The sequence below is a fragment of the Nicotiana tomentosiformis genome, chromosome 5 (genome assembly GCF_000390325.3).
Source record: "Nicotiana tomentosiformis chromosome 5, ASM39032v3, whole genome shotgun sequence".
Taxonomy (NCBI): domain Eukaryota; kingdom Viridiplantae; phylum Streptophyta; class Magnoliopsida; order Solanales; family Solanaceae; genus Nicotiana; species Nicotiana tomentosiformis.
The window spans coordinates 136,768,879-136,781,543 of NC_090816.1; the positions used below are offsets into that span (position 1 = coordinate 136,768,879).

The 12,665-nt window shown below is 35.0% G+C and overlaps 1 protein-coding gene across 1 annotated transcript; it reads left to right on the forward strand.

Moving 5' to 3' along the window:
- Positions 1-5,630: 5,630 nt before the first annotated feature.
- On the forward strand, positions 5,631-12,448 carry LOC104121032 (fumarylacetoacetase). Its single transcript, XM_009632928.4, has 14 exons — positions 5,631-5,936; positions 7,576-7,654; positions 8,021-8,079; positions 8,164-8,288; positions 8,508-8,582; positions 9,114-9,189; positions 9,345-9,444; positions 9,529-9,588; positions 9,760-9,830; positions 9,911-9,973; positions 10,310-10,374; positions 10,818-10,914; positions 11,064-11,189; positions 12,158-12,448. Exons 1-14 carry the CDS (start codon positions 5,733-5,735, stop codon positions 12,218-12,220), a joined length of 1,263 nt encoding a protein of 420 aa, XP_009631223.1. The 5' UTR covers positions 5,631-5,732; the 3' UTR covers positions 12,221-12,448.
- Positions 12,449-12,665: the final 217 nt, after the last annotated feature.

Here is a 12,665-nt window from a genome sequence, read left to right on the forward strand (position 1 = left end):
AATTGGTCTCTAACAGAAGAAGAAGCAAATGATATACTTACGAGTGCGGTTCCACAATTCCGGGAAAGACGGAGCCGAGGCCGGGATGATGTCACTCGTAGCAACTGAAATGAACCGTTTCATCCACCCACGGTCATTATCATCTTTCATGCTGGATAACAATGCATAGTGACCCCGCTTGCTGAAATTAATCACCTCCTCCCCCCCACAGAAGATCTTGGGGGAATAAAGGTTCATCACATGAGCTAGGGATAATTCTTCCCCTGTTTCTTGGCACAAGCGCAGGCAAGCAATCGTCCTCCACACAGAGGGACTCACTTGTGCCAAACATACCTGGTATTAGAGGCAGAACTCCACAATGATAGAGTCAAGATCTCCGCTCAGAGAGAACGTCCCCAAAGTGAAGGGATACGTATAGAAGTACATAAAACCCTTATTGGGTAAGGTTACCTGCTACGCCAGATCAGGAGCGATAATGTTCAAATCCTAGCAATGACAATCTTACCTAATATTGGAAGGACGGATAGAAGAAGGATATCTGCCAACGGCCCACGTACGAGGGTTAGCAGAAGAAAATTTCTCTTCAAAGTATTTAGTTGTGACAAGACTTATGGGGATGATGGTGCTCACTGAAGGGGGAGTAGCTTCATCGTCTTTGCTTTTGCTCTTTGAGGAACTAAGGTTTTTAGAAGAAGAAATTATTCTATGTTAGAGAAGAAGGAAAAGTTTTTCTCTAATGAAGAAAATTAAAGGAAGATTAAAGAACAGGGTACGAGTTAAATGATGAGAGTTTGGAGAATTATGAGGTATGAACAAAGGAGACCGATACAAGTAAGTAAAGGTTTATGCGGCTAAACTCGTGGCCATGATTACCTCGATAGTTGGCGAAAGTTATGCTAAATCGTGGGGTGACACGTGTCGGGGCATTAAATGCTGAGACATGTGCGTCTAATCAACCGATAGAAGCTTTTCAGAGGAGGTCAGTAAAATTTCCGCCAAAAAGAATATTTCTACCAACTTTTCGGTGACACAAAGTTATGCCACCGGAGAGCAAAGAGACTATCTAATCAACTGTATGTATAGGGTAAAATATGGTGTATTAAATGATCACATAAGAAAGTGACACGTGGAACCGAAGACAAAGGATAGCTAAAATCAAAGAAAAATATTCCATCTGTTACCGGAAAGAATGATGCTCAAGATAAAATAAATGCCCACCACTCGATAGAATTTAATGGAGAATATTCTACAGCAATCAGTACACTGCCCGTTATAAAATAATTGTCATTTATGCCCGTCGTTACACCTTCTTCAATGACCCTCATAATTGACATTAAAGAATGGCATGATCCTAGGACCTTGTTCCCTAAATGCAGCTATAAATAGTAAGCTCTACTATCATTGTGGGAAGACGGACTTTATGGCAAACTACTATAATCTATTCAAAGTTTTATATAATTTTATCTTCTTGCTTTTGATCTCATTGTTGTTGTATCCGGAAGCCCTACTCCCGGAACTACTGTTTCTGCTATTTCATTTTCATTTCAAGGTTAAGTATTACATATATATTCAATTCTATTATTTCAGGATCGAATTAGTTCACTTGTCTAAAAACCACGTATAAATTCAATTGTGCGAATTGAACTAGAATAAAAGATCAATCGCATCAAAGAATTTATCTCTTATACCTGCAACTAGGGGTGTTCATAAAAATCCGAAAAACTGAACCAAACCGAAAATCGAACCAAACCGACCAAAAAACCGATACTTTTTAGGTTTGGTTTGGTTTTGGTTTTGAATTTTAAAAACCGATCAAATTTGGTTTGGTTTTGGTTTTAACTAAAAAGAACCGAACCAAACCGACTATAAAATTAGCTATTTAAATTTATTATTACCCCTATATATATATATATATATATATATATATATATATATATATATATATATATATATGTGTGTGTGTGTGTGTGTGTGTGTGTGTGTGTGTGTGTATGTGTGTGTGTGTGTATTTTTATATAATGTTTCTAAACTTTTATTGTACATATTAGTCATGTGTATTTTTAGTCTAGTTCTTTGCTATTATATTAATCTAATTCTTTGCCTTTACATTCTAGTTTGATTGGTAGTTTTCTTTTGTTAAGTACAATAATTTATTTTATGTTAAAAATAATTGATTTTTAATTGAGTACTTAAATTATTCATCACTATTTGATTCAATTATCGTCAATATATCTTGATAAATAATAGATTTCTCAAAGAGCAATTGATTTGATAGTGTTACGTTGAAAATGTAGTCGCCAGAATATGCGTTTGGTAGTATATCTCATATTTAAGAAAAACCCCGATAAAAACTGAAAAACCCAAAAAATCAACAAAAACCGACAAAAACCGAATCGATAAAAAACCAACTTAATTGGTTTGGTTTGGTTCCAATATTTGAAAAACTGACTTACTTGATTTGATTTCTTTTTAGGGAAAAACCGACCCAAATAGAACCATGAACACTCTTGCAATGTATATTAAGTCTATTGTAAATAAGAGATGTTGAGGAGAGATTAAGAGACATGCATGATGCATCCGGTTTTGGATGAAGTGCTCATTAATTTTGTTAACTGGGCAGTGTGAAATATATATGGATTGAAAACCATAAGGTGATAGTTCAAATTCCAACGAAGGTAAACAAATATCCGGTAATTTTTTCTTATTTGTCTAGATTAGATTTTGATGGACAGAATTATCCGGCACCTCTTTGATAGAACAGTTAAAGTGTGCACAAATTGGTCTGTAAGCCACGATAATTAAAAGATCAATCAAATCAAATAATGTACCTCTTGTACTTGTGTTGAGGAGAGATAAGAGGCATGCATCCGGTTTTGGATGATGTTACAATTAATTTCGTTAACTGAGTTGGACGTGACATAAACAGGTTGAAAATCATAAAGTTTGAAGTTTAAATTACATGTGAGGTAAGAATATTAGGTAATTTTTTTTATTTGTTTAAATCTTAGCGGACATAATTATCCGGTTCCTCTTTGGTGGAATAATTAAAGTGTTCACAAACTCGTCCGGCATCACGATTATAAAAAAAACTAAAAGAAGTGGAGACTCATGAAGCCATTAAGATTTAAGACAGAATGAGATCATTCCAATGAATAGAGAAAATCGGTCCTTTTCCTCTAGAGTTGAGCTAATGCAAAACTCCTCTAGGTGGGTTTGGTAAAAAGGAAAATGTTTTCCGAAAAAATATTTTCATGGAAAATGAATTGTTTTATCACTTATTTTTTCATGTTTGATTAGTGAGTAAAAAAAATATTTGGAAAATATCTTTTAGTGTTTGTTTAGAGAGTAGAAAATATTCTTTAAAAAATTAATTTTTATACTACTTTCCTTACCCCTTCCTCCAAATCCTCATGTTTTCTCTGCTCCCCTCTCCCCTCCCTCCCTCCCTCCCCCAAAACTCTAAATACCCAACGTTTTCAAAACTCTATTTTCTTCAAGAATTTAATTATTCTTTTAAAAATTACACAAATTCAAAAAGGACTAATGTACTGCTTTATTTTTTCACTCAAAAATAACATTAAAATTTGAGTCAACGAAACATGAAAAATTGAATAATATTTTCCGAAATATATTTTCTCACATACCAATCACACCCTTTGTCTTAATTCATTTTTTTTCATGAACTATAATAATGTTTGTTTATGTTTTCCCATCTTAGAAGGATATTAAGTAATTTGCTTTAGAACTACGATAATGCATTTGTATAATAGTGTTTAAAGTGATTTCTGGAATTTATTTAATATCTAATTTCATCCTGTTATAGTAAATCTTTATATATTTTTATTCAGGCTGGCAATTTTATCATATCGTATTTGTCAATTTACTGAAAATTATTTCAAAGGAGTAAAATGACAAACGTCACTTACATATGCGAGGTATAAACTTTTATGAAAAAATCTAGAATAATTTATGTTTTTCATAATTAAAATGATCCTACAAAGTGAATCTTTAATCTCTAACAATAAAAGAATATTTTACTTAATTAATAGTTTATATGGCTCCAATTTCATTAGCTTTTATGTCCCTAAACACCAATTCATACTTTTAATACGTTTATGTTTTGTTTATTTATTCACTTGCTATTTAATACTCACTAACTCGTTTAACTCATATATGATATGCTTAAATATTTCCTATTAGTATTTTTATTTTTATTTTTATAGATTAAATTCGAGACTTCTTGGGTGATGAAATAACTAGGTCACTTTTAGTTTTACAACATTCATCACTTAATCAACAAATACAAGATATTTACACATATTTATTACTTAATCAAGATTAAATGATATACGTATCACCTCAATTTTTAATTACTAATATAAAATTATTTGATTCGTAATAAACACAAGATTGTAATTTTACATTAAAAGACATAGTAAAAGTCTGAACGAACTCCGGCTTATATATCACAATAATTGAATGCGTCATTTACAGAATGCGACTTATATATAAATAACAATTGCTAAGTGCGACCTATAAATCCCGTACATTTTACGTAGGGGTGTCAATGGTTCGGTTCAGTCGGTTATTTTATAAAATTTGTACCATACCAATTTTTCGGATATTCTATTATGTATAACCAAAATTTGACTTTTCGAAACCGTCCCAATCATGTCGGTTTCTCTTTGGTATCGGTACGGTTCGGTTAATTTTCGGTATTTTTTAAATATCATGTAAAATTCACTAGTAAAAGTAGAATGCAATAACATACGTTCTTTTATAAGACTTAGCAAAACTCTCTAGACATTTTAACTGTTTAAAGGGTGATGAATTAAAAAAAATGAAAGATGGCTTGAGTATAGATCCATCAACTATTCTAGAACAATGTAAAAGAAATCAAGCAAAGGCAGAGAAAATATAAATCACACGAGTGGAAAGATATTAACCAAACTGGGACTCATGAATGAAATCTATAGAAGATTAAATATTCAAAAAGATAAATCTAAATTATATGAAAGGAAACATATTCAATACATTGTAATTTGCTGCTCATTATCGCTAGAATACTTTGTGTCTTGCTAATAAAGATACTTGAAATAACTTAGTTTAAGTAGATGTAGCATACTATGTTTTAGGAATTAGTATTTTGAGTTTAATTACTTGTTGGCTTGTAATAGTTTTCATAATTCCAAGGCCCAAAGAAAAATTTAATTCATTATTATTTTTAAACTTACTGGATAAATATATTTTTCTCATGTAAAAATTATTCGGTACGGTTCAGTATTTTTTCGATTTATTTTTATAAATTAAAAAACCTACCCTAAGTATCGGTGTAGTTATAGATTTACATAAAAATCTTCGATTTCTTAAAAAGAAACCTAAAAATCGATTCGATACAATACGGTACGATCGATTTAATCGATTTTTAAATATTCATTGTCCCCTAATTTTATGCATAAGCCTTTTACCCACGTGGAATTGTGTAGAGCGACGAAAAAGGAGGACTGCTCCTTTGAATGATAGGTGACAAACAACCGCTGATCTCGTCTACCCGCTTCTCAACTCGCAATCTCCACCGTTCGATTTAATATACGTAGTTAACTATAAAGTTTCTTCTTATTCTTCTTAAGCTTTCGTCATCACTTCATTTTCAGTATCTCACGTCAATCACTGAGAGCTCTGAACTCCAGTTCCAAACGTCGTCGTTTTCATCTTCCTTCTCCTCATCAATCATGGTGCTGAAGTCGTTTGTTGAAGTTGAACCGGAATCTCACTTCCCCCTCGAGAACTTACCTTACGGTGTATTCAAGCCTGAACCGGGTTCAGTACCTCGACCGGGCGTAGCTATAGGAGATTACGTCTTGGATTTATCGGCTCTTAGTTCCGCCGGATTATTTGACGGTCCTTTACTCAAAAACTCCGACTGTTTCAATCAGGTCGGTTTTATTTTCATTTTCATTGATTTCTGAAGATTATTAGTAGGGGTTCTATTTGTCCTCTGTTTGATTGCATGTTTAGAAATTTCCTACCGTTAAGTTCAGTTTTTTGGTAATCTTCTTCGATTTTTGTGCTCTGTTTTCTCCTATTGTTCGGACGGAATTGTATAATTTCCTGACGGATTTCAGTTGTATCCATTGATAGTGTACTGAATATTCACACGATCAGTATAGTTTAATTATAATAGTTTACTTATCGATCAATGCTATTAAATAAAGTTAGCTATTGTATACGGTCGAAATGAATCTCAGCCTTGGCATGTCCGGTACGGTTCGAAGGGTGGTGTATCGAAGTAAGATCCCGAAGGGGGAACGAACTAACCTAGGGCCCGGGGAGGCCGGTCCGTGTTGAGATCGATATCATAATCAAACTCGAACAAGAATCGAACCATGGCGCGGGTTTGAAGCCAAGATCACGAGTTCGAGCCGAAGTCAAGCTCGAACCAAAATCGAGGATTCTAAGCAAGATCGAGCTCGCACACAAAAGCCGTTGTAATCCCACTAGAGAGAATCTTGGCAGAAATTATGGAAAAGTTGATTTATCATGGGTCTCCCACTGAATGTTTATTTTATTATACTTGGAGCCAAACCCCTTCACCATAAAAGGGCTTGTTTATCATTCTGAGGAGACATCTTTTTGGAAATTTAGACTATCAAAAACTGTATTATTTCCTATATAAGGAAAAGTGATCTTTCTAGTTTCTTAGATTGATTCTATTTTGTTAAATCCTAAATTCACTGTTCATAATTGATTCGCCTGGATTATGTTTTCTCTGGCCCATATTCATCCTTTTATTTATCCTAGCATTCTGTGTTAAGTTGTACCACATATCTTCGGAACTGCGTATAAATTCAACTATATCCATTTTTCGGGTAAACAACTATAGTTACCTTTTAAATGATTTATTATTTACACCTTTAGTGCATATAACTTGAACTCCTTTTTGACTACTAAGTTCAGTTTTAGATAGTTTTCATTGATTTATGAGCTCCTTTTTTGTTATTTTCAACTGTTAAGTCCTGTCTTAGTTTTACTAAAGTGATATATTTTGTTTAATTTTCTTGGAGTGTTATACCGTGCAATGTGTAAAGTTTCCCTTGCTCTTTTCTGGAGTTATGTCCTAAAAAAGGAAGAATGAATGAAGAAGAAGACAAAAAATCTGGGTACATAGTGATAGCATTCCACTAGTTGGATTTGATCAAATTATATGTTAGCTACTATTGCCAATGCAATAGGAAATTTCCTAACAACATAATTGTAGGATTAAGTTATATATACTGACAATTGAATGAATTTTTTACAACATCTATGTAATTTAACATGTTAAAGCCGGTTACTTACCATTTATTTTAGGTTATCAATCAATGCTAGTGTTAAATGAAGTTATCTGCAATTACCTTTTAACTGGCCTAATCGTATAAACATTTTTTATAATTCCCTTGCATAGAACTTAAACTCATAATTTTTGGCGAGCCACTAAGCCTTGTGTAATTGAGACACTTGGTACTGTAGATATTCTGTGTTAATGGCAAGGTTGAGGGACTGTGAAGTCATAAGCTAACTTCTTTGCATTTGTAGCCTAACTTGAACAAATTTGTGGGATTGGGACGACCTGCATGGAAGGAAGCTCGGGCGACATTGCAAAAGCTGTTATCAGGTATGCGCTTCACTTTCATGTAAGGGCCTGTTTGGATGGAGGTGTATAGTATGTATGACAAAGTCATAAGCTTAAATCCTTCGCATTTGTTTGGATATACATAAGAAAATTTTGATTGGAATATAAACTTAAACCACAATCTTTTTAGTCTCATTTTGGATTCAAATGAAACTCGAAAAATGTTACTTATTAAACTCTTAAAGATTATAAATTTGTTAAATTTTAGACCTCTTGTAAATTTAAAGTTCTCCGTCCAACCTTACATAGCAATATCTGATATTGGATATCCTGAGGCCCATTGAGTTTGAGAATAGAGGGGGTTTCATAAATGTTGAAGTTGGGTTATTCTGTTTTGTCCTTGTGCAGCCACGGAACCAACTCTGCGTGACAATGCTGCTTTAAGGCAGATAGCTCTTCTGCCTATGGTACGACATGGTAATTGGATTTTTCATGTCTGTTAGCGGACTGGTGTTGTCTTAATTCTTGTGTTGTGTTGATCAATACTTCAGGACAAAGTTCAAATGCTTCTACCTGTCGCCATTGGAGACTACACGGACTTCTTCTCATCAATGCACCATGCCAAGAATTGTGGGACTATCTTTCGTGGCCCCGAAAATCCTATCAACCTTAATTGGTATGCCGACAACACAGCCACCTGTACAAATATCGTATAAATTACCTTGGACGATATTTGCCAGCCATTTTCTTTTATGAGAGAGAGAGAGAGAGAGAGAGAGAGAGAGAGAGAGAGAGAGAGAGAGAGAGGGGGGGGGGGGAGGGAGGGAGGGGACTTCCATGTCCTTGTACTTTTGTATCTATATGCTTGCTCATGGAATCTGATTCCCATTTTCAGGTTTCATCTTCCTATTGCTTACCATGGGAGAGCATCGTCAATTGTCATTTCTGGAACTGATATTATGAGACCCAGGTGAACAGAAAAGTAGTTTTTCCAGTCCTTTCTAGCAATCTGTATCAGTTTATTTATGTGGAGAGAAATTAGGAAGATAATTGTGGAGTGCTTAAGACATATTTGATGGGAAATTGTTTGCATTAATCATTTAGGTCGTGACGGATATTTGTGCTTTAATCACTCCTTTGGCAGGGTCTCAATGTCGCAGAACCTAAGTGAATAGCTACATCAATGATCTTTAACCGGCCCGCTCTGTGGCATTTAATTTATTGGAATCTTCTAATTTGATTCTTGGTAGTGAAGCATTTCCACTGCAGCGTGAGACATGGCACATGATGCTTCTTTTTTATTAAATGAATATAAAGTTTGGTACTTTATAAAATTAAATTCCAAGTTTTGCACTAATAGTGCATATTATGTTCATACCAATTCATGATTTGGTGTTTGATGTGAATAGATTATGTGTGACCTGATTTCTCCAACTATTCCATTCATAACAAATAAATGTTGGCATTTTTTTCCTAATTATGATTTGAATGTGTCCTCCAGAGGACAAGGTCATCCAACTGGCAATTCTGCGCCGTATTTTGGACCTTCTAGAAAATTGGATTTTGAGTTAGAAATGGTAAGAGTTTATGGCTCATAGCTTGGAAAATACATAATCTTATATAAAATGCCAGTGTCCTTTCTATTGTTGGTCCAACTTTGATTTATCTTCCTTTTCCTTGCTGAGTTGTTTGTTAATTCCATTTTTTACACTGTACTTCTTTTTGCTTTAAGGCTGCTATAGTTGGCCCTGGTAATGAACTAGGAACAACAGTGGATGTCAATGAGGCTGCAGATCATATATTTGGACTTGTCTTGATGAATGATTGGAGTGGTATGCTTAATAAAATACTTGACTTTTTGAAGTTCTTGTGGCATGATTCTGTGCTGATAACTGATAAGCGACTATTTTAAACAGCAAGAGATATCCAGGCATGGGAGTACGTGCCTCTTGGTCCCTTTCTTGGAAAGAGCTTTGGTAAGAAATCCAATTGACTTTATTGCATGCATATAACTGCTTCTATCTTCTTATCAAACAAAATAAAAAAAAATAACTGCTTGCTATCTTAAAATTTGTCATGTCCTTCTCTGCAAATATTCTAGAAATATAACCTTAAGGATAATATCCTTTTCCAACTTGGTCTTGCAGGCACAACCATATCTCCTTGGATTGTGACATTAGATGCCTTAGAACCCTTTGCATGTGAGGCCCCAAAGCAGGTAGTCTTACTTCTCAACTCTTAAAACCCCGTGTTCCTCACCAGTGAAATTCATATTGATCAGAACTTTTTCTGTTGCAGAACCCTTCTCCATTAACATATCTTGTGGAGAAGACATCAAGAAACTATGACATTTCTTTGGAGGTATCTTCTGTTCTATGCTTCCCATGATAGGATTTGATATGTCTAGTACTTAGTTGACAATGATTTATTTTCAATACTAAGGTAACTAGCTAAGGCTGCGTACACCTGACCCAATGTGGTCCGGCCCTTCCTGGATCCCGTGCATAGCGGGAGCTTAGTGCATCGAGCTGCCCTTTTTTTTTTGAATTGAAAAGGTTGGTGGAGTAGAAGGAATCCTCCTACCTAGTGTTGATTTATCAAACAAAGGCAAAAAAGAACAGGAGATAATAGTTTGTTGTTGTGCTTAGTCAAATTTCATGGATCATCTGGATAATGAGTGTGGATTTTTTGTGCAAGGTTCTCATTAAACCTTCTGGACAAGCTGATTCATGTGTTGTGACAAGAAGCAACTTCAACCACTTGTAAGTATTTTGCAGCTTGCACTTACAATTTCATGGTTCTTCAGTTATCAAGCCAAAACATTTGGAATCTATTTCGTTTTTCACCAGAATCATGATGTCTATTGCTGTTAAAGCTTTCAGCAGGATAGTGGCTTCAATTAGGTTGATGGTGAAGATAATGATTCATGTAACAGCTAAATTAATCACCTGTACCTAATACTCCGCCCTGTCCCTCGACCAAGCTGACCCCCACCCCCACCCCCCAAAAAAAGAAGCAAATTTGTCCAAGAACGTTTAGCATCTAGTTTTTGAGGATTCTGGTTCTTCAAATGCTAAATAGTTCAAGGGTAATCAAGTGTAGAAGGAGATGTAACAAACACACGCACATCAAGTCTAAAGGAAATTTTACTTCATGAATTTCTTTTTTCTCCATGGTAATGCTGAATGATTTTCCTGTGATACAGATATTGGACAATTACTCAACAACTAGCACACCATACTATCAATGGTTGCAACCTAAGGCCTGGGGACCTGTTTGGAACTGGGACTATCAGTGGACCAGTAAGATTTACTACTCAGCAGCATGATGCCTCTACAACTCCTCGCTCCAACTTTCCTTGTTTTATTGACTTATCATCTTGCTATTTTACTGAATAATTTTGCTCGTATTTACTATTTACTGATGTTATTATTTGTCCATTCGTCTCCAGGAACCAGAATCCTATGGATGCTTGCTTGAATTGACATGGAATGGACAAAAACCTCTGTCTTTAGGTGGAACTACCCGTACATTCTTAGAAGATGGAGATGAAGTAACTTTCTTTGGTTATTGTCAGGTTTGCTTCTGGATGCTCCTTTTCTTTTGCCCATTTTCGTGCTTGTACCTTGTTGGCCGTAGCTGATGATGTATACACTCAATTACAAGCGCTTTGGAAAGATAAGATGTTAGAGATTCTTTTCCAGGGTCTAAAAAAAACATTGGATGTTAGTTTTTCACCTAAACAGAGTAGAGAAGGAAAAAATAAAAAGAGTAGAGCAGGAAACTGCCACATTAAGTGGTGGTTCTTTATTTGTGTATTTATCAATCTTCTTTTAGGATCTATGCTCCATACTAATTCTGATTTAGAGTAGAAATTTGAAAATCTGCTTAGTGCAATGTTGGTTTCCCGTTATGGGATGAGCACTTGCATTATATTATGGTTTTTCAAAATTTCCCTTATCTCTAGGTTGATGTCGTCAACTGTTATTGACCACCCTGCTGTTTTCTCATTCTCATTTCTGAGAGAACCTCTCAATTTTATTTTATTTTATTATTATTATTTTTTTCCAATTTATACTTGAAGAGTGAATTTTATGGCAGTGTTATCATTTGTTGCTTTTGGGAGATTCAGTTGTCCGTGGTCTCTTTCCATGTTACCTATCCTCTGTACTTGTGTTTTATATATAAATGCTATTTGAAAGACGTTGGAAATAGCCTCTCTCTACCTTCACAAACGTAGGGCTAAGGATGCGTACACACTAGCGTCGCCAAACCGCACTTGTAGGATTTCACTGGGTATGTTGTGGGTATGTTGTTGTTATCTGAAAGACGCTTCCAAAATCTAGTGAATATGGCAAATGTACCCTATTGAAATTTCTTAGAGATGCTATTGTGGCTTAACTGATTCTTGATAAGAGTCCTTGGACCTTGTGTTGAATTCCTCCTTCCATGCCGAAGTGGCGTTATTTTGTTATCCGTATCTGTGATCTCACATTATGCAGAGATTGTTAGTCTGATACTAGTCGATTTGCAATTTATTATCAGGGCAATGGTTACAAAGTTGGTTTTGGAAGATGCTCGGGGAAGATTGTCCCGGCTCCACAATGAGGATGAATTACTACATTGCCCTGCCCATGAGCAATTGGGAAATGTTGCCTTTTGTATACAATAATTCCAGGCTTGGTTTCTGATCAAAATTAGGAGTAGAATCGAAAGAAATTATGGCAAACTCTTGGCTGGGACGAGTGTGAGATCATTATGTATTCTACATTATTTTACTGCAAACAAATACCAATTCATAGCCAGTGTGCTTTAATGTAGCATAATCGTGTCGCAGATCTATCATCTTTTTCTTTCGTAGTTGCTTTAGTTGTTCATTTAAAATCGTATCTCTATCAGTTACCGTATTTTATACTAAGGTAAGCCATAAGGAAATGCCAAATTTTGACAAATATATTAGAGCTAAAGCAGTGTTTTCATTAATCATTATATGATGCAGCAATATGCCAATGGTTTGATCCAATAGTAAATTTTTGCATCGGCGCCTAATCTG